General features: G+C 42.4%; 1 protein-coding gene across 5 annotated transcripts in view; it reads left to right on the forward strand.

Moving 5' to 3' along the window:
- Window positions 1-18,226, forward strand: part of LEKR1 (leucine, glutamate and lysine rich 1) — a 158,542-nt gene extending 140,316 nt beyond the window's left edge. For all 5 annotated transcript variants that reach the window (XM_084768792.1, XM_084768793.1, XM_084768796.1 and 2 more), the window contains one exon: window positions 10,736-18,226. In XM_084768792.1, the coding sequence (XP_084624918.1) occupies window positions 10,736-11,137 (402 nt within the window). In that variant the 3' untranslated portion in view covers window positions 11,138-18,226. The remainder of the gene's footprint in view (window positions 1-10,735) is intronic.
- The last annotated feature ends 3,999 nt before the right edge of the window (window positions 18,227-22,225 follow it).

Here is a 22,225-nt window from a genome sequence, read left to right on the forward strand (position 1 = left end):
ACCAAAACAGTAAATTGAACCAAGTTGGGGTTGGTGAGGAGGGGACTGATGTAGTGATTGTCTCCTGTAGGAGGACAGCAGCTCAGTGCGGGCAGGAGAGGCACAGGAGCACACCAGAGAAGCTGAAGGGAGAGGTGCTGCTTACTCGCCTCTGCTGGGTTCATATTAATTAACACTCCCATGGAGAAAATCAGGCTAAAGGAGAAAAGGCCAAGCCACTGGACTAGCAGGCCTGAGTGCCAAAACAAACGGCAATGTAAAAAATAAGAAGTGACTCATTCAGGGGAAAACAGAAAAAGAACAAGGTCAATATTTTATTAAAATGTAAATTATCATCTGTGTGGACGCTAGGCACTATGCTAGATAAGTAGTAGTGTCATTGTGAACAAAATGGCAACTATCTTCTGGGTAATGTTAAAGAAAGCTTTGAGTGAATAACTGAGTTAACATCCAGAACAAAGAATGATCCAAACAGAAATGTGTCATATAAATGCCTTAGACTGAAGGGTAGAGGCACTCTACCTTAGGAGCCTATAATTTATTACTAATTAACAAATTACCTCCAAAGCCACTGACTTTAAACTGTAAGAATTCACTGTCTCTTTTCTTTTTTTGAAAGATTTATTTACTTATATTTGTGTCTGCATATATATATGTGTGTGTGTGTTGGTGCACAGAGCTGTGCTTACCAGTAGAGGTCAGAGAGGGTGCCAGGTGTCTTTCTCTGGCACTCTTAGCCTATTTGAGACAGAATCTCTCCTTGAACCTGGGCTCTCCACTTCTCAGCTAGGCCAACAAGCCCTACCACCCACAATACTGGAGCTACAGGTGTGTACAAGACACCCAGCTTGTTACAGGGGTGCTATGGTACAAACTCGGTCCTCATGATTGCCCCAAAAGCACCTCTAGCCACTGAAACATCGCTGAAGCCCCTCAACATCTCATCACTGTGGATCAGGAAGCTGTGAAGAGTTTAGCCGGGTGTCTGTGGTTCTGAGTCTCTTAAGAACTTGGTTGAATAGTATCCTAGAGGCAACAGTCTGAGCTAGAGGCTCATCTTGGAGAGGCTAGGCTTCTGTCTCACTTGTATGAGTAAAGTTATAGTAACAGGTTAATATTCTCATGGGCTATTAATGGAGAACCTGTGGCTGTTGGCCAGAGGCATCCCTCAATTCCATGCTACACGGGCCTATCCATAAAAGAACTCACACTGTCCACTGGCTTTCAAGAGTAGAGAAAAGGTGCCAAGACAGAAGCCACAGTCCTTAGGTAATGCAGAAGTGACACAGCATACATATAAAGCAAATGAACCAATAAATCCAACCACAAGCAAGGTAAACAAGTACCCAAGATGTGACTATCAGGAGAGTGGGCCTGGGCTATCCAAAGCTTCTGTAGGTGTTCCTTTTGCTGTGATTTGTTATCTACCGCTGGGGTTAAGCATCATGATCAAACAATAGAAGAATAAGTTTAGTTTGGCTTATGCTTCCAGGAGGCTCGAGTTTATGATGGTAGAGCAAGGGCATGGATGTGGGCACCTGGCACAGTAGCTGAGGGCTCAGATCTTGATCCACAAGCAGGAGGCTGAAAGAGACATTGAGAATCAGGCCAGTCTTTTGAAACCTCAAAGACCAGTGGCACATCTTCTCCAACAAGGACACACCTCCTAATCCTTCTCAAACAGTTCCACCAACTAGGAACCAAGTATTCAAACATGAGTCTACACTACATCTTCTGACCACATCCTCTGGAGATGATGTTAGCCAAACTAAAAGTGAAGAGTGGACTTCTTTGCAGATAAGAGATCTAAGGAGAGCTCATCTCATCCTGTTCCTAGTTGTGAAAGGTTTTAAGACAGGTTACATTTTTTTTAAAATATGGACTTCTAGGACTAGAGAGATGGCTCAGCGGTGAAAAGCAGTGGTTGTTTTTCCCAATGACCTGGGTCAATTCACAGCACCCAGATGGCAGCTCACAACTGTCTGTAACTCAGTTCCAGGACATGTAATGCCTCTTTTGATCTCGGAGGAATCCTATACATACCCAGGGCACAGACACACAATAAAGACAAACAAAAAGTATGGACTTCTGAAAGATAGAAAGATATTAGGTTAGTATGTAAGTAGTCATGGCTCATTACTATAGTGGAGAAAGCATTGTTCATAAAATAAAGCTAATGGTTATTAGTGGGCAGTTTTATCTCATGGGAGGGATAAGTATACTAGATTTTCCATAACTTACCAAAATATCACTTCAAATTAAATAATGAGACCTGAAGCATAAGGAAAGAGCTAAGGCTATTTGTTTGGCTAAACATGCCAAAGTACATAATATGCTTATTAAATAGGAAATTAGCCAATGAATGTGCTAGGATTTATGGGCAGAAAGAATGAGAGCTGTAAATAAAGTCTTATAATATGAAAAGTTCTGTGTGTTTTTAACCATGTTCTTCAGATACTTTAAGTTCCTCAGATTCTGGAGAATTTAAAGCTGTAATTACTTAGAGAAAAAAAATCCCATTAGAACAAAGATAAATTAGCATTCTCCTAAGGAGGCTAATTAAGGTGAGGAAAGCCTTGTTCTCTTTCTAGAGGCCAAGGAGGATGGGGTGTTTTTAACTGTAGGAAAGAGTTAGAAGGAAGTTGAAGCCTCTGACAGGCAAACAGAGCCTTCCTCAGTGCAGTGCTTGGGAAGTGACAACAGTACGTAAGGCAGAACAGTGAGGAGGTGCAGTGACTCACAAGACAGGGAATAAAAAACAAAATTCCTGGAAATGTAAACTTGAGCAAGACTCCAAAAAGTTCACACTAAAACACTGGAACATCAAAAACAGAAAAGAGAACAGGAAGTTAATGTTAGCAAATAGCACATTGTCATTAAAGCCAAACTAAATCAGGTCATGTATTTTTGGTACCAGTGGTTCCCCTCCCTCATGTGAATGCTACAAGAGTTCTATTAAGACAGTGTGGGTAGTAAGAGGGGCAGAAATTACAAATTCTGCAGTTCTTGTAGCCCATATAATAGTAGTTTTTTAAAAAATTCAAAAATAGAAAACAGTGTTCCTAGTTAAACATGGAGAATGGAATGGGTGTGTTTATCTCTACTTCACTGCACTGCCATGAAAAAATAAATAAATAAATAAAGTGGATAAATCCATCAGGGCCAAGGAAACAAGGGAAGAGCTGACACCTGATGAAAAAGGCAAAAGCAAATGCCTTAGAGATAACGGATTTGGCAAAGTGTGGAACATCGAAATCCAGTAGCCATTGAGGGTGAGGGAAGCCCAAAGAAGAACCCTAATTACATGGCTCAGGAAAGGGAGTCACAAAACACCTCTGAAGATAGGATCAAAGAATGGAGCCAAAAACAGGATTGATTGGGAGTAAGAGGAACAAATAGATTCTCAGGGACCGACAGTCCCCTAGTATCGCTACCCATCTGCCTGGGACACTGGATGTGAAAATACATCAGAGCACGGACTAGAAAAAGAGCTGCAGTGAGTCTATATAGCAAACAGGAGACATCCTTTCCTGTCACAAACTCCTTTCCCACTGTGCAGACAACAAGGCTTCTATGTAAGTAACCAAGAAGTTAGACGATCCCTCTCTTATGAAATGACATGTATACTGGCCATTGGGGTGTCTAAGACAGTGGCTATGTCCATGTCCCGTCTGCCTGCTCAGAAGTGGGCTAGCCAATAGCCCTATCCAGACATTATCATTCTGAAAACTTGGTTTTTAATCATAAACAGCCAAAGACCACGTAATATTTTAGAACTTTAATATGAAGGACAGAAACCAAAAACAAATGAATACATAATTAGCCCAACCAGATTTGGTCACCAAATGTGTTGACTTGCAGTGTTTTCCTTTTCAAAGCATTTGAATGTCAAAATTGTGGCTTGAAGGATCGCCAATCTGTATTTGTGTCAACACACCTGTTTTTATTGTTGGGTTGCTTTGCTTGGCATCCTGCATTTGCTTTTGCTTAAGAAACAAGCAAAGAAAGTACAAGTCACTGCTGTGTGGTGCAAACTCAGGCAATGGCAGGGGAGGGGCGAAGAGAATTTGTCTCCAAACTGTTAGCACAGTGGAAACCTGTGCGGAGTAGGAAGAACTGTTTGGGGATCTTATGTGACCTTCTAAAATATTAGGATCATGGAGGGTCTTAAACCTTTTGATATCTAAAACTGTTTCTAAATATCAAATCTGCTTTTTAAAAAAAAAAACACTTACGTAGTAGGGCACAATCCAAGGGAAATCCTAAATAAGGTGTGTTTTAGGCTCTTCTCCCTCATCTTGAAAAACTGGCTCTTGAAGACCCTCACTCTGAGGGATTTAGTCATCTCAATGACTTTTATTCTGATAAGCTTACAATCGTTGCCTTTGTGTTTGCAAGCGAGGGTGTATAGTTTTAATAAAGTTGGCCTGGCATGCGTCGTTCCTAAAAGTTTAATTTCATTTCTCATTCCTATTTTCTGAAAAGTCATCTCCATCGTTTCCGTACAGTGTTTTGGGCTGAGCAGACCAGCTGAAGGGAAGTGGGTACATCTTCTGTTAACTCACTGTCACTTGCCTGTTTCCACACCTTCTCCACAGAACTCCCTTCACCTCCGTTGTCCCCTTCCTCCCCAACCCAGCTGCCTGGCCACCCACTCTCCTGAGTTCTATGTGGTTAGAGTTGGTAAAAACTGTGTTATCCATCATGTTGTGACTGGTCAGGACCTCATTAGTGTAAAATAGGGACAATGCCATCTGTGTCTATTCTTCAGTGAAGACTTCTTTCCTGGCATGCCCACCCCGCCTCCTGCCCATTATGCCAAATACATTGATTCTGAAACGCCACAAACAGGATTCCCACCTTCACAATAATCAGGCCACTCAGCAAAGCCTTCTGTTGCTTCTTCTCTGTGTTCACAACCGAAAACAATCAGGTTTCCCTAAGAGTAAAAAGGAAAACAAATATAAACCAATCACTCTCACATTTAAAACAGCAGGGAATTGGCCACTTTCACCATTAGAAAGTTTAAAGAGATGGCGAGCTAATTTACATTTTCACTTTTTTTTACTTACCTGCTCAGTGGGAGTTCAATTAAGCACTTAATTATCTTCAGTTCATTGGAAGCAGCCTTTGTCTGAGACTGTTCTGAGACAGCTGTAGACAGTGCTTAACAGCAGTGGGTGGGCAGAGCTGTACTTGTCCTTTCCCCAGGCCACACTAACCCAGCCCTCAGCATAGGCTCCTCCTCCATGATCACTTCGTCCCTGCCACCCCGTCTCCCACCTTGCCCCTTGCCCCACCCTGCAACCTCTTTCACAAAGCTGGCATAGAAAGCGTCTTTTCGTGCCAGTGTGATCGTGCCAGGGCCCTGCTTGAAATCTCTTCCCGTGATCCAGCTGGCCCTCTCAGAGCCAAGGAAAATCTCCAGCAATAACATGTTGCCAGAGTTTTCCGTATCCGACTTCCTCACCTCCTCCTACCTCACTGCTGGTCTCTTTGTCTACGGGCTGTCTTCTAGCAGCCCTGTCCTGTGCCTGGGGCATGGCTCTCTTGTGGGCCCCTCTGCTTGAGAACCCTAGTTTCCCTTCTTTTACCTGGTGCGTGCCTGCCATTTTGACTTTCAGTTCAGTTGCAATTTGGTAATATTACTTTGCCATTCTATGGTAAACTGTGGCCCCAGATGACTTTATCTAAGACATGTAGAGAGCGGTGGCTTCACTGACCGCTCTCACGTTGATGGGAGATTGTCAGCCTCGTCAGGCGTATTCCATCTTACACATTCTTTCGTGTCACTCAGTAAAATTGCATAATAAAAGTCTGCCCCAGCCAAGTGTAGTGACACACACCATTAGTCCCAGCACATGGGAGGCAGAGACAGGTCGATCTCTGTGAGATGGAGACTAGCCCAGTCTGCATAGTGAGTTTCAGGACAGCCAGAACTACATAGTGAGATTCTGTCTCAAAAACAAAACAAACGAACAAACGAAAGAAGTCTGAGTAGTTCTCCCTTCTTGCCTAATAGCTGAAAACAATATCACTTGAGGGCATGATTGTTTTCACATGTGATGGAACTTTCTACTCGTGTGTCTACTGACTCTAGTCACACCCACATGTTCCCTTATGGTGCTGGCTCCTGAAATAGCAACTTCCTAAATTTTCAGATGTTCTGTTTCCATATTTTACCCTATAACTGAATAAATTATAACACCTAAACTACTTGTGGGACAAAACTGTGCTGTAGTGTTAATGTAGGAGAAGAAGTTGTGATATCAGCAGAGAAAATGAAGATATTAAGATAACTACCTAAGAAATCATAGTGTTATGGCACAGGTAAAAGTCCCAATTTGTGGATTCTGTGTTCAGTTCAGAGGTCCTCCTGGTTTGGGAAATAATAGAAAGGAATTAACCCTTCGTGCTGAAAGCTAAAGCCTTGAAAGACGGGTTGCAGAGTGATTGACCTGTCACACTGAGGCAGTCAGCAGCCTTCTCCCTGCCCCCCTCCCCCCATCTTCCTCTCAGCTGGACTGTATCCAGTAGGAACTGGAGGGAGAACCGGATGGCTGGTTCATCCCACCCTGGCTAGAAAGCACAGGCTGGAGTCTGCTGGCACCGCGCTCCCGTTGCACCTGCAGCTGGGATGGCTTTCTGTTTGCTCTGCCTTTCCATTCCCCCTTGCTGCTTGCCTGAAGCCATTTTTAAGGGACTTGCCTTGGGTGTGTTTTCTGTAGAGTATTACTTTCTTTTGAGGCTCAAATTGAAGTTCAGTGAAGTGACTGGATTTTATTTTTCTCTGATGAGAGCGTCTGTCATCACCTCTGCCCTTAGCTTTTCATACTCTGCTCCTCCCATTCGCCCACTGATGCTTTACCTCGCTGTCCATTGCTGTCCATATCTGCTTTGATGTTTTAGGAAAACGGACTTCTTCTCAACATTTTCTTAAGCAGGCATTTTATACTAATTAACTTAAAACCATTTACATTTGAGCCGGGCAGTGGTGGCGCACACCTTTAATCCCAGCACTTGGGAGGCAGAGGCAGGTGGATCTCTGTAAGTTCGAGGCCAACCTAGTCTACAGAGCGAGTTCCAGGACAGTTAGAGCTCTTACACAGAGAACCCCTGTCTTGAAAAACCAAAAACCAAAAACCAAAAAAAAAAAAACCAACCAAAAAAAAAAACCCAAAACCCCAAAAAACAAAAACCATTTAAATTTGATTACTCCTACACAATTTGTCAGCTTACTTTATATATATATATATATATATATATATATATATATATATATATATATATATATATATAGAGAGAGAGAGAGAGAGAGAGAGAGAGAGAGAGAGATAGCACTGTAGATGTAGATAAATACTATTTATATATAAATAAAGCAGAAGGATCCTTCCTTTTAAAAGAAAGATTAAATTAATAGAGTTATAACTTCTGGGACAATCAGATGAAAATGTCTTACCAGTTTTCATCACCCTCATGTATGTCCTAGACATGTGTATGCCTCCCATATGACTGGTGTAGACTCCTCACACAGGCACAGGGCTAGGCAGTGGCAGGCCTCTACCACTTCAGGGCCGAGTTGCTCTCTGTAAGTTATGTAACCAACTCTGGCTTCTGGGTCTTAGTGGTGGATATGGCAGGAGCAGCAAATGTGATCGCTCTGACACAGTGCCTTATTAATCTTCCATGCTAGCAGCTTGGTACTCCTCACCCCTGATTTCCAACCGTATTCAGGTGGAGTTAATGAGAGCCAGATGACAAGGCCACAGATGCCAGTAGTTTCCAATTCCTCTAAAAACTAAAAACAAGCAGAAGAAGCAAATAATTGATCAATGGCTTAAAAATTTGGAAATGGGGATCATGTGTGTATGCAATATAAATATAAGGACCTTTGACGCAGATATTCTAATGGTTTTATTAAAAATTATTGTGTTAATCTGAAATGGTTCCATAACCTACCTTTCCTCTTTCCTTTCTTTCTTTCTATATTTTAGCATTTGTTTGTTGTTTGTTTCCTTGCTTGCTTGCTTGAGATAGAGTCTCTGTGTAGCCTTGGATGTCCTGGAACATGCTATGTAGACCAGGTTGGCCTCTAACTCAGAGATCTTCCTGCCTCTGCCTCCCTAGGACTGGGATTACAGCGCATATTATATTTTAATTACCAAATTTGTAAGTGAGTGAAATTGTGTCCCTAATCACAAGAAACTCAAATACAGGAAGCTGCAGCTCAGCCCATGGTTTCTTGTTTAGTTCCACGGGTGGCAGATTAGTCAGTATATCTTATGGAGGATGTTTTCCACTAAGAGTTAGACTTGGAAATGCCTTGGCTATTTTTACAAACTAACTTGATTGATAATACCTATAGCACTATCACTTCAAATGTCCTTGTTTTTTAGGACACTACTTTGAATGGCTGGCTTTCATCCTCGTGTGTGTGTGTGTGTGTGTGTGTGTGTGTGTGTGTGTGTGTGTGTGTATGTGTGTGCATGGAGGCCATGTGAAGTCCAGAAGTCAATGTTGGATGTCTTCCTCCATCACTCTAAAACTTTTTTTTTTTGAGACAGGTTCTCTCATTGAACTGGATGTCACCACTTCAGCCTGACCAGCTGCCCTCCAAATCCCTAGCAGTCTTCCTGTCTTTGCCTTCTCAGCACTAGGATTCCAGACATGCTTTGCCATCCCTGGCTTCTTCCATGGTTGCTCGGGAACTGAGTTCAAGTCCTTATGCTTGCACGGCAGCCACATTATTGACTGAACCATCTCCCCAGTCCCTCATCCCCCCCCCCCGCCCCCTCTATTTGCAGACTAATGTCGGGTGTTGTATTATTTTTCTTGGGGAGACATGAACAAACATCTCTTCACCTCAGATAGGTCCTTAGTGACAGATCAAATGAATAGTTCCATTCAAATTCAGCTTGCTGAACCAACTAATTTTATTGGGCTTACTTATAGATACATGGGTGTGGGGTTATATAACAGGAGCACAGGTAAGCCCAAATCAGCTGCATCTCCAAAAAGGTCCACTCCAGTATGGGTGACAACTTCTCAAAAGCTTCATACATGAAGTGTACACACACACACACACTAACTCAGAGCTAATGGGGTGAAGGAGAGGATGGAATGTCAGATGAGAGTCTAATGACCCTCTTTACTTCCTCCTATGAGGTAATGTCAGTTGGCCTACTCTTATGACAGTCTAGAGTGGGCAAGCACAGCTGCTCTGATTAAGATGGTTATATTATGCCTGAGGATGGCATTTTGTAATATCCAGATATTGGGAAGATCCAAGACCTGAGGTTTACTATGGCCTTTAAAAGAATTGTGAGGATCCATTTGTGAAAATGGGTCATTCTTCAGCTTAAAAAGAAATGCAGAACCTCAGACTTTGATGGAGCCTTAGTCCAATCATATTTTGTTTGTTTGTTTTGTTTTTCAAGACAGGGTTTCTCTGTGTAACAGTCCTAGACTCACTTTGTAGACCAGGCTGACTCTGAACTCACAGGGATCTACCTGTCTCTGCCTCCCAGAGTACTGGGATTACAGACGTGTGTACCACATGGCCAGCTCCAGTCACATTTAAAGCTCACATTTGTATCAATATATCTCTACTGAATGAGAGTCCACTTTCTCCAGATTATTCTATCAAAAATCCCCTCCTTTTAAAAGCACATAGCATCCACTCTTGGGTTCAGATTTGATTAGCTACATAAAACCCAGTTCTGTTCAGCGTCATGAGCTGCAGGCTTGCTCACTAAGAGGCTGGGCTAGACTTTGTATGTGGATGATCCTGCCAATCATGTGTTGCAGATTAGTCCCCAGGTGGTGCTTCTGGAAAGTGCTGGAGCCTTTGAGATGCTGGTCTGGTGGGAAGTCCTCCATCACTGGAGGTGTATGACCAAAGCAGGTGGTGGCATCCTGGCAGACTGCCACACTCTATGGACTGGCTTTACCACACACTCTTGCTGGGATATGCCACCTTCTCCAGGTCCCAACACAAAGGAGCTGTCTCATATTAGACTGTTACCTCCAGAATCAATGAGCCAAAATAAATGTATTCCCCTTCAAGTTAATTGCCTCAGGTAGTCTTCACAGTAATGAGGCATTGACTAATGCAGACACACATCCCCCACAGCCTGTAGCAGCTGGATGAGATTTCTGCTGGAAGGAAAAGGAAATGTTCTTTATGGGAGGATACTACCCTAAAGAACAGCACATGGTATATATTTAAGTTCTACTAAAAGTGCGTGATCACTAATATTACTGTTTAAATGCTGTGGCTGATATGTTGTTATTCTTTTCAGTCTCGTAATTTTACCAGTTGGCCTCATGTATTGGCCTATTCCTTCTTTATAAAATACCACAAGATGACATTTTACAGATATTAGTGGCTATCAGAACACACTGTCTAAAACATGAGGTAAGAAAATTGAAATCTGACTGATGTAGGCATTAGCAGGCCTAGAGTCTTATCCCAATCCTACTATAGCATCTGTGGAACCCTGGACAGGTCACTCCACCTCACTCACAAACGGCAAGGGTTGAACGAATCGTTGTGTTGGCATTCTTTCCAGCCTCACACACTATTTTTCACTTCTCTGTCTCATGTGGTAAAGTAGTAAAGAGACAGAGAATACAGCCTCTGACCTTCAGCTCAGTTCTGATGTAAATTGTCAGTAACTGTCCAGTTACATAAACTGTTTAAAGCCAGGGGTGCTTTTTCCTCATCTCTTTTCAGAACACTTTCCTCCAGGAAACAGTGCGTAGAGAGTGTGAAGAACGCTTTGAACTGACAGAGGCTTTGAGTCAAGCCAGAGAACAGCTCCGGGAGCTCAGGAGGGGCGGAGGAAGCTTGCCCTGTTCCCTTAACAAGGGCGCCCTAACCTACCCTGCCTCGGCAGTCAGTAATCACCAGGAGCAAAGCAGCATGAGACAGAACTGTGGACAAGGCACCAACATGCCCAGCCTGCGTGGACTGCCGAAACCCACGACTTCCCCAACCTCAGATAAGCTCAAGAAGGTTGGCAGTTCCGGACTTCCCTCCCTTCCCCGGCCGCATCCTCCCGGCCGAGCATCTTCTGTAACTGAGGCCAGGCAGAGGTTGACAGCCATCCTTCGCAGGAGGCTGAGTCAGCAATGAGGACCTGCTTCGGGGCTGTTCCACCCACGGTGCACACACCCTTCACAGCATAGCAGAGACTCTCTGTGATGGGGTGCCAGGAAACGAACGCATCTGTAGATACATTTAACAAGGGTAAAAGGCTAGGAGTGTGGAGCCACATTTTTCAAAGAGCCTTGGAAATGGTAACAGATAATGAAATTGGTACTCCAGAGAGCTGATCTCTGCGTTCATGTATGTGTTTTATGTCTAGAGACCACAGGTAAAGGCCTCCTAGAGTTTTTTCCTTTTCCTCCCTCATTTGCTACCTTCCGTTCTCCCTTCTACCTTCCTTCTTTCTTTCTTTCTTCCATTATTTCCACAGATATCTCCGCAGATTATCTCCACAAAAAGATTATATTGGTTTTATTGTCATTTTTTTCATTTGTTTATTGAACTAAATAGATGTGATAAATATTCCAAATAGAAAAAGAAAGTCCTTACCTAATTTCCAAAATATTTACTCCAAATATTTGCAGAGCTAATATCATGGAATTCTCCTTTCCCTCAGCCTACATGGTTATCAGAGTGCTTCGTAGGATGGGTCAGAAGTGACGGTAGACAGACAGCCTTTTAGAAGACTGTGCGGTGTGAGGCTGGGGACCTGCTACAAAATGATGGTGATTCCCATTCAGGGAAAAGTGGTTTGATTCTCAAATTATGAATATCATTTGAAAATAGAAAACAGAACACATGACCATGAAAATGTTTCTTGGTGGATATTGTCTACACTGAACACTTTCTGGCACATAGCTGAGTTCTACTGAGCTTGCATTCTCCAGCCACTGGGAAGAGAACTGACACAAGACTGCTTAGCAAAAAGAACATAAGGCTAATTTGGATTCATTGATTATCCCTGGAAATGGGTAACTGATTAACAGTTTCTATTCTTGGGGTGAGAATGGGAAATAAGATCTGCGATTTGAAGTTACTTTAGGGCTTCCCGCTCGTCCGGCTGTTTTTACCTCAGGCCAGCGCTCATCTGTTGGACTGTGTTTGTCTTTATATTTTTTTGAAGGAAAAAAAAAAAAAGACTTCATCCTCCGCCAAATGTATCATGACCATTCAACTTTCCCCTTCTCATATAGGAATACTAGTAACACGCATGATTATAGACTTGAAATTATCTCTTTTGCTGCAGTATTGATGAGAGAAACCAATGGTACCTGGCATCCTTACCACTGCATAAAAGAGTTAACATCACTAAACAAAGTCAAAGTTGTCTCCAGCCTTTCTAAGGCTTAGTGAGGGTGTTTTCACCTTAAAATAATTCCACACTGGGTCTCTGAGTTCTGGCTGCTTTAGGTAAGGCATCTCCCTGTTAAAGATTACGATGTTTTCCTTGTTTGCAGAGGTTGCTACTCTTCATAAGGGCATTGCAAAAGAGCACAGCACCACATAAGAGGAAAGGTCACTCTAGCCACCTCTGCAGATTAGAAGTAGATGAAGAGCTCGTGACTGGGCTGAAGGACTAAGTTTACTTAATGACAGAAGTTGGACTTAATTCCAGCCCTAAAACCCCCCGAAGCTTCCATGGTGGTGGCTGTCAGCAGCACCTACACTGTTGCTAATTAGCATTGTTCCTTCTTTAGTGCACCCCCTTTCCAAACTTGAGTTTGTCTACAAAGGAAGGTTTATTCAGGGAAGAATAACTATAAAGTAGCAAAGGTCCTTTGCTAATTACACTTTTTCTAGTTAACTCTAATATAAATGCATCTATTAAAATAAGCGTTCATCGGTGTTCCCGTTCCTTGGTGTCCTCTTGTATAACCCACCAGGGACCACTGCAGGAGATCTCCTTGTTCCGAACTCTTGTTTGCGTGTTGAATTATGAATGGCTGTGACATAAGGCGGATGGTGAAGTGAGCACAGGCACAGGCTATCTTAGACAGCGATCTCTGTTGTCAGGCTAGCCGTGCGTTCTCACTGTCTTGCAGTTGCAGCCCTCCTTGCAGGAGTCACGGGCACACAATGAGTTTCTTTATTTTTATTATGAATACAGGTCGATAAGGAAAGCCATATGTAAGGTTTTCTGAACTGATACAATGATGGCCACGGCAAAGCCTGGTTTCTTGGTTTGTCGATACGCCCTTGCTTTACAGTGAATAACTCTAACTCAGAATGGAAGCATAGTCTGTCATGAGATTGTGTTATATGCTACAAAAGTATCAGAGAAGCATGAACAGAAAAGTGGTATTTACATTTAGCTTAACCTACACCATCTGAATAGTTTAGATTAAGCTATAGGAATATGTATTTGAAGAAAGAAACCCTTAAAAGTAGCACAAGAACTTGTGACCTAGAGGTTAAAACACATCTCTTTGACTCTTTGATTATCCCAGTGGTGAACTCTTCATTTTTTTTGTTTTTGTTTTTGTTTGGTTTTGGTTTTGGTTTTTAGTTTTTGGTTTTTTGATTCCACCTGCTGGGATTAAAGGCATGCACCACTGCCTGGCTCCAGGGACAACTCAGCATGAAAGAGTGTCAGGAATGTTAAGAAAGCAGTGGAGAAGCTGGACATGGTGATGCATACCTTTATGGGAGGCAGAGACAGGTAGTTCTCTGTGAGTTCAAGGCCAGCCTGGTCTACAAATAGAGTCAAAGACAGCCAAGGCTATTACACAGAGAAGCCCTGTCTCAAAAAACTAATAATAATAATAATAATAATAATAATAATAATAATAATAATAATAATAATAATAATAGAAAGTAGTGAAGCAATAGAGACATGGCTCAGCAATTAAGAGCACTTGCTGTTCTTGCAGAGGACTCTGATTTGGTTCCTGTTGTCACATTGTACCTCACAATCATCTATAACTGCCTCAGGACCTGATGCTCTCTTCTTACCTCCAGGGGCACTCAACCTAGTTGATACACAGACATAGGCCTTTACAAAACACATACACACAAAAAATAATAAATAATTTTAAAATAATAATTAATTTTAGATTTCTGAAGTTTCTGAGCATCTTGAATGGCAGGATAATCCTAAAGCTATACAATGTTTCTTCACCAAATGTGTAAACTATGATGAAAAAGCATGGTTAGAACTAGGAAAAAGAAAAAGAAAAAAGGCATATTATAGATCCTCAAGAATTGTATAATAGAATAAAGCATATGCAGACATAATATAGATGGGAGGTGATGAGGAAAGACTCACTTCATTGAGTGGAGGTGTTGCTGAGTAAGGGCCAGAGCATGCTTTTAGCTGGAAGTGACATGTGCTTTGCTAAAACTTGGGAGCATCTCCCTGGCAAGGCTGTGCTGGGTATTGTGGAATGGGAAGGCTAAGGATGCAACAGCAGCTGGCCGACAATGAGAATTCCAGACGAGCTAATGAAGTTCTAATGAAGATCTTTGTGTCGGGAATAAATAATAGGCATCAGATTAAAAATCTATTCAGAGTAGGGAAAGGATTGTTTTTTCTCCTGCTAACTGCAATTTGAAACCATTGCCAGCCCTTGACGTGTTGGCAGGAGTGCATTTGGTAAGCATGGCTCTAATTATAGGATCATCGCTACTCAGGAATATTATAACCCCTCTGAATAATTTGAGATAGTAGGAGCTGCAGTTCATCTGGGAAATGCATGATCCTGTAGACGGCTATAGATAAGAACTCTCCTTATAGGAGCACAGATCTGAAAAGTGTTCTATGAATTATGGAGGAAGAGTGAGAAGTTATCATCCTGACTCAAAGAACGCAAGTACAGCTAAGCAGGGAGATCCTGGAGTGATGCTGTGCAATAAAACTTTATGGTCTTCGCTGTTTATGAAGGGAAATATAAAAGACAATGCTGAAGTTAAAGTAAGGGTTATCTTCAGATCTTTATATTTTATGGTGCTGAGGAGACCTGACACGTCACCTGGTCCAGATTTATATAGCTTATCTAAGTAGATAACAGCTGACTTGGTTAAATTTCTATTTGCATAACTGTGTAACATCAGACTGAATGAAAGAACCTGGGCTTCAACTTCTGGCTTACACAGTTCATTTCCAGACAGAGTGTGATCAGTGTGCCAGCCTTTTACTGCTCAAAGTCGGCTTCCAGGAAGATCAGCACCTGCTTGGCACGTTGTTAGAAATGCAGTGTCAGTCCTCACACCCAAGCCTACTGACTGAACTGTCCCCTCCTCTCACCTCCCTTGCTCTCCTCTTCCCTTTCCTCCTCTCCTCTGCTGTTCTTTTTCTCTTCTCCATTCTGCCTTTCCCCTTCCATCCTCTTCCCTCCTCTCCCCTCCCTTCTTCTCCCCTCCCCTCCTCTCCTCTCTGCTGTCCTCTCTCCTCCTCTCCCCCAGCCCTTGCACATGCTAAGCCATCACTCCTCACTGAGCTATATCCCCAGCCTGAAGTCTTAAAGAGACTCTCAGGGGATTTGTGTTTGCACTGCGTACATTGCTTGTGGCCCAGCATTTCACATCTACTTACCACAAGTTAAATAGAGTGGTCTTGCCATATTTAGTCCCTTGTGCCTAAGTGAAGACAGTAGACAATGAGACCTGCCCCCCACCTGCCACAGTGACCCATTTAACACCCACTCCCAGGGCATTAAGATCCTTCTAAGTGGTCATTGATTGGGAATCTACAACTCTCCAGAAAAAAAAACAGTGGTTAAGGCAAATCAATATTCATCCCTAAAACACCCACAGCTTTGAGCCTGAGAACAATGAGATTTTATTGTTTTAATTCAATAGTAGAATTTTGGTTTAAATAATTTTAATCATTGGCAGATCATTGAATTATCATAAACTTTAATCTCATAATAGCATGTATTTGAACGTCTGTTTATTTTTGTAATGGTGATGCTTATTGTCTTCTGAGACTTGTGAATACAGAATACTTGGGAAGTGTTCTAGGGTGATAAAAGAAATGCAATAAAATTATTCCTGCAGGGAGTCGTTCTGAAGCACCACCAGCCTGGGCATTACACCTGGATTAATATGTTTAAAGACTAAACGGAAGGCTAAATGGAAGTCAGTTCAGATATTCAGTTCCACAAATCTGGAAAGCACAACGCGGTGTTAAACACATTTACTTGCCCATGAGCATTGCTAGCTTGTCTCACAATACCCCAGGACAACCATCTTCTTTAAGTATGTGTCCTTTCTTCTTTCTTTCCAGCATTGTGCGTGTTGTGCAAGTGAGCCTGAGAACAATGGGGAGTTGTTCTTCTCCTGTGTTGTTGTTCCGCCGAGCCATGTCTCCAGTCTGTTCTTTGAATTGTTTTTAATTAAGAAAAGAATGAAAGAAGCCAGGCATGATAGCACACACCTGTGCTTACAATACCAGGAAAGTAGAGGCAGGAGGATCACTGCAAGTTCAAAGCCAACCTGGCCTACATGGCACATTTGAGGCTACATTTAGGGCTACATATAGAGACCCTCTCAGTCAATCAATGTAAAGATAATGATGAGACAGATTGACTTCATTTGCCATTTAAAATTTTAATACCTCATTACCATAGTTAGTGTTATAGTTAAAAATAGGTCTTGTAGTTTTAAGTAAGTCAAACTCAGCAATTAGACATGTTAACTTAGGATAGTGAAGCCTTTCCTCTTCTTTCCTCTCCCCTCCTCTCCGTGTGAGGAGGATTAATGCTGTCAGTAGATTTATTTGCTGACAATGTGAGCATCTGGCCCTGCCTCGCTGCCAGCACTGTCTCCATCTCCCAGGCGAGCTCGGTGCAGCCTAGCACATTAATCTAGAGAGATCTCTCTGTCCTCCATCTTCTTGAAGCAAAGGAGTTCTCCAGTCGTAAGTTTCTATCCAGAGCCTTACATTTCTAGGGAATTAAGATCACTGCCAAAATTCAAGTGACTCCTTTCTACTTATTGAAAGCAGGGTTTCTGAAAACCTTTCCACCCACTATTACCAGACTTTAAAATAATGTATTTGAGGATTAAGCTTCATTTGCAAGGACCTCAAAATTGAAATCATTTTCTTTTTCCATGTAGTATACAATACTTAATATAGAAACTGAGATGTGTATTCTGGTAAGCTAGAAAAAAAAATCTACTGCTTGAACAGCCCCAGGCACGGCCTAATCTATGTGTGCCCTCCAGATTCAATCAGAACATCTGCTAATGTTTCCTAAATTAAATAGGGGGAAAACTATGTATCTCTTGCACATATTTAGGTTAGAATCCTAAATAATTACAAATTTGAGTAGATGTTTTCGGTATTTGTAAAATAACCAGAATATTAAAAACATACGTTTAAAACATAATTTTAGGGTTATTATTTTTTATGACTACAAAATCTTTATTGACCTACCATTTTAAGTTACTATAAATACATACATAACCTTACGTAGTTTTTCTGGCTTGAGATGTTATAATAGTACATATCTATTGCTACATCACTTTTAGGATGACATAAGTAAATATTTTTAATGAATCATTATGAATCATAAAAATTAAACTTTAATAGTAGTGCCTTTCTTTTTTAATTTAGTGTGTGCAGCAGTATGATGAGGGTTCTTGAGTGTGCCTGTGCCGTGGTGTGAGTAGAGGTCAGAGGACAACTCTTGGGATTCAGTTCTCTGCTTCCGCTGTGGAATCTGGTCCTCAGGCTTGCACAGCCATTGTTCCCACCCACTGAGTCACATCACTGGCCTTGATAGTGCTTCTGTCATGGGTCAGATCATATCCTTGTCCTTCCATGTAATGGAAAATTAAAATATAACTAGGGATAGTGACATGTGCCTGTTATCCTGGTGGTTGAAGCTGAAGCAGGAGGATGGTGGTGAGTGCACGGCCATCTTGAGTTATTGGCCAGTCTGAACTATGAGGCCCTGTCTCACAAAGACTATAGTGACGTAACAACAGCAGGAAAACAGGGCAAAAATTAATAATTGACTGGTCCGTATGTAGGATATTAGTTCCTTTGAGACAAGTTCTGCTGTGTAGCCCAGGCTGGCCTTGAACTCATGATCTTCCTGCCTCAGCCTCCAAACTTCTGGAATTACAGGTATGTACCATCATGCTGAGAATTGTTTATGTCTTATTAATTGGTTAAAAATGCAATGTTTTTAAAAACTTTTCTCTGACGTCTATAATAAACTAAATAAAACTATGTCAATAAATGTTGATAATTTACAAAATTGAATTATACTTAAAAGAACTGGTGATACTAATGGCTACTACATCTCTTATTTAAAGATGCCTTATAGCTAGTTTGTTTCCTAGGCACAAGTACCAAGTAGAAATGAAGAGCCCTATATATGAGTATTATGGGAGGAGACAATTTCAACTTTTCTTACTCAGGTCACTTTTGCTTTGCTGTAATGAAACTGCCTCACATATACCCTTTGGCACAAGATAAAAGTGAAGATAATCAAGAGTGTCCAGAATTGTCCTGTTCCCATCACTGTACTTTCTTTACCTTGAAGCTGAACTCAGGAAAATTCCAACATAGACCTCAGCGGGAGCATTTGTGTCAGGGAAATACTGACTGCTGGCCAAGCCAGCACCCTATATGCACCCAACATTAGACCTGAGTAGGGCCCCCAGACCCACAATCCAGTAGGGAGGCTGTTCTGCCCTCTCTCGGGCTGCTAGCACTCGGGAGTATCAAAGGATGTTGAAATTTTCCCTGCCTCATCCGAAATGATTCCTAGAAAACCATCTCTGTGGAACCCCTGGTAATACTTTTAGCCAGAGAGACCCTGCAGCCAACCACACCCATCCACTTAGTGTGTTTAGACACGCCTACAATCCCCCATGAAGTTGTTTCCACCCAGGAAGAGAAGTATAGCCATGAACATTTGATTTGAGTCTTAAATTTTTTGTGGCCTACATAGTGTGAGTTCTAAGCCAATAATAGTTACTGTCATCGGATTCTTATTTTTACAAATCATCTTGGGGCAAAAGCAATTGTTTGTTTATTCCATCCATGGCCTGAATATAGTGCACAGAACAGAAATGTTACCACTTTCAGTGTTATACTTAAGAATTTACGTATAGTTTGAAAGCCTTTAAAAGTGGTTTTCTAACTACTCCTGTTTTGTTTTTTGTTTTTTTTCCTACCATCAGGGATTGGACCTCAGACCTGCTGGTCAAATGCTTTGCCACTGAACGGATCTCAGAGCAACCAACCATTTCTGATTTAATGCTCTAAACTGCACTTGTGTACAGCCTATGGTTCTCAGCTCTGATGCTCTAAATGCCCCAGCTTTAACTTCACAGTCATACTCTTAATTGTCCATGGTCCTTAGATACCTAGGGCTCCTGCAGCCATCCTTACCCTTCTAAGAACTAAGTCCACATGGTGTTGCTAGGGCACAGGATGAGGCATCTCACTGAGTCCGAGGGCATGTGCCCCAATTCAGTGTTCACACACTGACTGCATATCAACCCCAAATCTTTACAAACTCTTATTTTGTATTCTTCTGGCCTTAGTAGTATGAAAGTCGCCAGCTATTTGTTGAAGACAACTGAAAGTTCATGCACTGTCTGAGTACAGCCATTAAAGGTGTGCCAGAAACTTTGTCCAAGCTCAGTACCATGGCTTCACCATACAGTTCTCATTAGAGTTCTGAATTTTCTGGAACTGTGGTGAAGGTTTTGTCTCAGCCGTCTTCCTTGGTCTTTGGATATTTAGCCCTGGCACCCTCCAGGAGGTAATTCAGCCTCCAGTCTCCCACCTTATCTAAGTGTATCTAAAAGTGGGCGTATTACACTCCTCTAGACGACTCAGCCTAGGATCAGAGTGTCCTACAGGTCACAGAGGGATGTCCCTCCATTATCAGAAAGACATCAATGAAAAGGCCTGGGGCCCTCCCTGCCTGGTGGAAGAGCTGGGCCCCTGCTTTGTTCTTGAAGTTTAAAGGCAGACTTGGGTTTCCAGTGTAGATGGCATGACATCTGGCTAACAGGTCTAGGGGCAGCAGCTGCCTTCCGTACGCCATTACAAACCCGATAATGGGAAAGGAAAGGGTCAGGCATTCACAGCAGGCAAACAAGACAGCAGCAAGGATTTGGGCCGCTCTGTTGTATCTGCCCCCCACCCAAAGTCACGGCCACTTTGCTCAGAATATGTAGAGATGCCAGTTCTGTAAGATGGCTTATGTGAGTAGCAGTAGACAGAGAAAGAGGCCAAAGGTGTCACAAGGGGTCAGTGGGACTCTCCAGGGCAGCACAGAGATAGCACCAGAAGAATGAGTGGAACAAACAAACAAGCACAAAGAATGAAGCTTCCCATGGCAGGGTGGTACCACAGCACCATGGGCTAACGGAAACAGTGACAGCTAATATTCCTAGTTATAAGGGGCACAGTGCCTTGCCAAGGTCATGTCACTTACTCGTCACCAGAGCCCTAGGAACTAGCTGTATCAGTTTCCTTCTACAGATGAGAAGACAGAGGCACAGAGAGGCTGATCAACCCTTTATAACTAGCAACTCTTGGCCTAGGAGACTAGGCAGTACAGATAGGAATGGCAATATAGTCTCCATGTGTCACACGGTCTTCCAAGTGTCTGTCTGAAATTGACTGTGATCCTTATCCCAGAACTATCTGGACGTCATCTCTGTGCTCTGTCTGCTGACAAAAAAAAAAAAGGTCCATCCTCATCTGAGGACAAATATTCAACAAGGGGCAATAAAGCAGCTTGAAATGTATGGAGAATACATTATGGAATAAAAGAGAGTGTGTAGGCAGACCTGGAGAGGATCTTAAAATCCTTTAGGGGGTCCTATGGAAAGTTATTTATGTCTTATAAAAATGAAATATTGTAGTCTTTCTATTCCTTTTAAAAAATAATTTCCCATATTAAGTCTTAGGTCCTGCACTTTCATACTTATTTCTAAACAATGCCCCTACACAGGGGGTAATGCTTCTTCCAGAAGCCATAAGTTTTTGGGCAAAAGTCTCAGTGCCAGGTGTGTGATACTGCCCCTTGAGGTCCCAGGAGCCTCCGAAGTAATGCCAACAATTACCATTGTTCTTGGTTGCCTACCAAAAGTTGATGGTAAGAGTTTGTTGGTGAAGACACCACACACAGTCAAAGGATATGGAGAAAGCAAGCTAGCTCCCTTCTTAGATAGCTATCGTATTTATGGTAAGTGCATTGGAGGCTGCTACAGAAGAAGTCAGCAGGCTGACCTAGCTGGGAGCTGCAATGCTGAGCAGCCTGGAAAGGCACACCAATTGGTGCAATAGTGGCACAAATGTTCTAGAGTAACCAGTCACTTTCTAATTGGATCTAAGCCCCTCCACAAAAGGGAACCCATGTTTGGAGCTATAAGCCTGGTTTATAACCAGTTTGGAACTATAACCTGTGGTTGGGCTGGTCACAGGCTACAGAAAGGAGCCTACTGTTAGTGCTTTGCTAACTGGAAATCCCCTCTAAATACCCACCTTTCTGCAGATTAGTGAAAACTCTCAGCTTTCACCAAATAAGCTTCTTTTTGCAGTGCACTGTCTATAAAAATAATTGGTGAAAGTACAGAAAATGGAGTGCATGGCCCTAAATGGGACATCTATGATGCCACTACCACCCTCCGCCAAGGCTCAGGGGACACTGTGGAAAAGAAGGGTAGACAGATTATGAGTCAGAGGTTGAGAAGGACTGGTGTAAAACTGTCTTCCGGTCATGCCATGGCCATGGAGAACGCATTCATGAACCCAGCAAGCCTGTGCAAGATTAGATTCATCATTTCATCAGGGAAGAGGAAAGGGCTCATGAGGCCCCACCTCTTCCTGAGAGTTCACAGTTCATGGGGACTGGAAGGAGGGATGTCACTTGTTTCTTCAGTGCTGAAAACACTGGTAAGTTGCCCATACTCAAGCAAGACAAAACAAAAAAAAGACAAAACAAAAGCTCTCATCCATTCTCATTCAGGCAGCCCTACTTAAAGAAAGAAAGAAAAAAAAAAAAAACCCAAAGAAAACAAAACAAAACCAAACCAAAGCAGAAGGGGGACTTGTTGGGAAGAGTGGTTTCGGCGAGATAAAGAAGACAGGTAAGGTAGAGTACGGGGTGGGGGGAGCAAGACTGCGTGTGTGAAACCTGTCAAGGACTTCAACTCATTTCAGCTTTTTGCTGCTGCTTGGATCTTGGTCCTTCCTGCATC

The sequence above is a fragment of the Acomys minous genome, assembly GCF_964271855.1.
Source record: "Acomys minous genome assembly, chromosome: 19".
Taxonomy (NCBI): Eukaryota; Metazoa; Chordata; class Mammalia; order Rodentia; family Muridae; genus Acomys; species Acomys minous.